The 4,695-nt window shown below is 36.0% G+C and overlaps 1 protein-coding gene across 1 annotated transcript; it reads right to left on the bottom strand.

Moving 5' to 3' along the window:
- Positions 2,080-3,423, bottom strand: LOC18587454 (phenylalanine N-monooxygenase). The gene is made up of 2 exons (XM_018128936.1): positions 2,395-3,423; positions 2,080-2,259 (listed from the first exon to the last, which is right to left on the bottom strand). Exons 1-2 carry the CDS (start codon positions 3,421-3,423, stop codon positions 2,080-2,082), a joined length of 1,209 nt encoding a protein of 402 aa, XP_017984425.1.

Below are 4,695 nucleotides of genomic sequence, written 5' to 3'. Positions count from 1 at the left end.
ACAATCTATGACTATAAATACCAAACCCATCAAGGTGAATGCCAACTCAAAGAAAACCAAAAAGCCAAAAGTTGGCCTTTCACAAGATAAAAGGAAAGCATCTCTGAAAGAAAGACAAGAAAAAAAGTGTCCTTTCCCTAACTCAGATATCGCAAGAATGTTGAAAAAACTTTAGAAAGCTAACCTCATTCAATTACAAAAGATGAAGTAGCCGGAAGAAATTGAACAAGTAAATGACCCTAACTATTGCAAGTACCATCATTTAATTGGTTACTTCATAGAAAAATGTTTTGTCTTAAAAGACAAAATCATGGGTTTATACCAAGATGGGAAAATTGAGTTTGACGAAGAAACGGCTACAGCAAATGTAGCATCAGCAACTAGCATGCTTTCTCCAGTTAATGTGTGGAGCAAGATAAAATTCGAATCCTTCGACTGTATAATGTTGGCTCCGAACGTTGAAGAGACATCCAATCCTCAAGATAATGGGGGCAAAGCTTGTGGTTCTACAATTAAGGATCCAAACAACGAAGGATGGATTTTAGTTACTCATCGAATAAGAAGAAAGAAAAATCCTCCCAAGGACAAGCAAGCACCAATAAGATCCAAAATTGTGAAACAGCCATCTAGGAAAATGATGCCAAAGGTAATGCCCAGAAAAATAAGAACGAGCAGACGTGAAAATTTGGTGGTGCAAAGGCCTAAACGACCAAGCACCTTGAATGACTTCATGCCAATCAAATTCAGAAATCAAAATCCAATTCCCACATCATGTTTCAAAATTGATGAAGATGTTGGGAATGAAGAAAAAATTAAGTTTGATTCTAATTTATCTTATGGTGTAGAAATTACATTTTTTAATGAAAACTTATCGTTAGGGTATACCCCTCACAATCGACCTCTTTTTGTTCAAGGATACAGTCGTGAACAAAAGATCAATCGAATCCAAATAGATGATGGATCTACTGTCAACTTACTCCCACTAAAAACAATGAAAGAGCTTGGGATGCCTCTCGACGAATTATCAAAGAGTCGCTTGATGATCCAAAGTTTCAATTTTGAAGGGCAAAAAGTTGTAGGAAAAGTTAAACTTCAACTTTTCATTGATGATATGGAATCTAATCCATTGTTTCATGTAATTGATACTAACACAACATACAACATGTTATTAAGGCGACCTTAGATACGTCAAAATGATGTATTATCATCAACACATCATCAATTCTTCAAATATTGTAGAAATGGTCAAGTGAAGGCAGTCATAACGGATGCTAAACCATTTACTACAGTAGAAGCCCATTTGGCTAATGCTAAGTTCTATTTGAAAAGTACATTTATGAAAAGGTATAACCCAAAGGTGATCAGGGAAATGATGAAGAAAAATCATCAAAGGAAAAGGGAAAGAAACCATCTTCATCTATAAAGGAAAATGGTGGTCTTATCAAAGGCTTAAAAAAATTGACTTTCCCACTTACTAGCCTAGAAGAGTCAAAACTCATTAAGTCTCCATTGAAGGGATTTGTAAGGCCAACAAAAGGACCATTGGTTGAACATGATGATCTTCTCTTTCAAAGAGTTAATGGTTTCGACCTTAATGCTTATAAGCTCCTAATAAGGGCTGGCCATAAGTAAGAATAAATTTCAAAGTTGGTACACGAGCTTAGTGAACCAACCAAAAAAACTCCACAAGATCCGTCCAAGAATCATATAGTTTGGCAGAAAAAGATAAATGTTGTCAAAGCTACAAATCAAGGTTTGGATTTACACCCCTAAAGTTGAAGATTCACAAAAAAGCTTCAAGATATACAATGACTAAAGAAATCGATAACAAGGAAGAAACCTCAGCGGAGTCATCTAGACTTTCAATTTTCAATCGCTTGGGCACAGCCACAACTCGAACTTCAGTTTTTGATTGATTAAGCATGTCTTCAAATCGAGGTTCTATGTTTAATCATATCAAGGAAGATTCTACAAAAAGGACCTCAAGAAATTCTATCAGTCCAGGGCTAAAACGAAAACTTTCACAACAGAGGAATAAAAAAAGCCTCATGATACATGAACTAAAGGATTTCCATAGAATCATCCCTTCACGNCGTAGTTGAGTTTGGGAATGTCAGCTTCTTGAACCAGCCTCTCTTTTCCTACCACAGCATCTATTTCCTCGACAGCTTTCAGGAGAATTTCAGGCTGGTTGATCATTTCCGCCATTGCCCATTCCACAGCATTTGAAGGATTGTCTACGGTTGCAAGCATTAACTCCTACATAAACAAAATAACATTCATAGAATTATACCAAACGCAAATTTGATGATAAATAACTAATCAAAATAATTTTTGTTATAACTAGACCAAAAACACATGGCGAAAAAGGCACGTATGGTTAGATTATCTCACCGTGCATTGGGCTTTAATCTCTTCGATTGAAAGAGCCGGCTTCCCATTCGAATCCTTGGCTAAAATGAAGGCATCAAGGAGGTCTTCAGACTCCGTCCTCTTGCCTTCCCTCCACTCTTGGACCCTCTCGTCAATCAAGGGATCCTGGTAGTCATTCACAATTTTCATGGCCTTCCTTACAGTCTTCTCATGGCCCTCCAAATCAAATGATCTCAACCAGGGTATATAGTCTGATAAGATGAAAGAGTAAAGGTGCTTGAGCACTGTGAAGAGTGATTCCACATGCTCTTCTTCTTCATATCCAGGCCCTCCATCTTTTCTACCTTCCCCAAAGTATCTTCGGTTGAATATCATCTTCCTGATGACATTCCCGCTGTATTGCCTCATTGCAAGTCTTAGATTAACGACTGCTGAGGCAGTGGAATTATCACCGCCATTGCTCTTGCATTGGTTGTAGATGAACCTAACAAGGTTATCAGCTTCTTCGGTTCTGTTCTCAAGTAAAGAGTGAAGTTTGGATGCGCTGACAATCTCACAGGTTACAACCCTTCTCATTTTCTTCCATTGATCTCCCCACGGAACCACAGCTATTGTCAAGAACCTTCGGCTGGAGTACTCGGTTGCCATCGTAACAGGCCTTGATGCAAAAACTGAATCATTTTTCTTCAAGAACTCCCGAGCAATGGCAGGCGAAGTGACAGCGACGACATGAGTGCTTGCAAGGCGGACACAAAGAATATCGGTGTGGAGTTCTTTCATAAGGCCATGAATCCACCGAAAGGCTGGCCTCTTTCTCCATATCTCCGGAAGGTTTCCAATGATTGGCCAGGGGGTTGGGCCTGGAGGGAGAGGTGCTTGGTCGCTCTTTCTCTTGCTGGCTTTGCCCTTTGCTTTGACAACAGAAAGGGATATAATGAGAAGCACGAAGAGAAACGTTGAATGAAAAGAAACAAGTCTAGATGTAGCAAAATCAAGCAAGCCCCATGACAACAATGAAAAGGTAACATTTTCTGAGGAAGTATTTTCCATGGCTGAGAGCAAGGCTTCCTTCGGATTTAAAGAAAGCTGATAGTATCTGGGGAAAAAATAGCTCTAACTGGGTGACAATGGAAGATTTTTCTCAACTTCTCCTTAGAATGTGAGGTCTGGAATGAATAGAAAGCCAGGGGAACCAGGTTTATATAATCGAAAACGTCTCTTGTCCTTAATTTCTCTTTTAGGTAATCAATCATGTATAACTTTTTAGACATTAGATACTTTGAATTTGGAGTAGTATGACAAACTTTCCAACATAAGTATTTACCATTTCAAGATTTTCTTCATAAGAAGAATTGTCTGTCAAAGTGGATTTTATGGGATCTTGGATTGATGAAAACAGATGTAAAATTTTCCTTAAGTATCCATTTTCACATCTCTACACACACACACTTAATAGTGGGTCAATTATTTATGTTTCATTTTCTTCAAAATAAAGTTATTACAAAAAAAACCACATATATATATATATAATTGACATAAATCTAATAAAAAAGAATAAAAAATCACGCAGGTTGAATTATAATTAGGCACTAATGGTAATTCACGATAAAACTTTAATAATTTATTGTTTTTTTTCTCAGCAATAACTTATTGTTATACTAAAAGGAATCTCTTTTTCTTGAAATTTGTCTTAATATTAGGTCATTTGTCTAAGTTTCATTTTCTTCTTAAAAAAACTAGCACAAAAAATCATATATACCAATTATTTAGTCTTTGTAATAAATGTTAGAAATTTAATAACTTGTTGTTTTAATAAAACGAATTCGTTTTTGTCGAAATTGTCTCAATAGTAGTTCATTTATTCAAGTTCCCGTTTTCTTGAAAGAAAACGGTTACAGAAAATCATACAGACCGGTTTATTAGTTTTGCATTGCAATCAATGGTAAAACTGTCAAACTTACTATAGTTCAAGAAAGAATTCCTTTTTCTCGAAATTCGTTTTAATAGGTCACTTATTCAAGTCCTCACATTTTAGAAAGGAAACAGTTGCAGAAAATCATATATACCAAGTAATTAGTCTTATATGACAATTAATTGTAGAACTTTGATAACTTATTGTTATATTAAAAGAAACAGGAACTAGGTTTATATAATCAAAAAGGTCTCTTTTCATTAATTGCTCTTCTAGGTAATCAATCTTGTATACCTTATTTAGGCACTAGATACTCTGAATTTGGAGTATTAGGACAAACTTTTCAACATAAGTATTTACCTTTTCAGGATTTTCATCATAAGGAGAAATGTTTCTTACATAATTAGCAT

Source organism: Theobroma cacao, chromosome 10, assembly GCF_000208745.1.
Source record: "Theobroma cacao cultivar B97-61/B2 chromosome 10, Criollo_cocoa_genome_V2, whole genome shotgun sequence".
Taxonomy (NCBI): domain Eukaryota; kingdom Viridiplantae; phylum Streptophyta; class Magnoliopsida; order Malvales; family Malvaceae; genus Theobroma; species Theobroma cacao.
The sequence above is the reverse complement of the archived record's forward strand: the minus strand, read 5'-3'. Positions and strand labels throughout refer to the sequence as shown.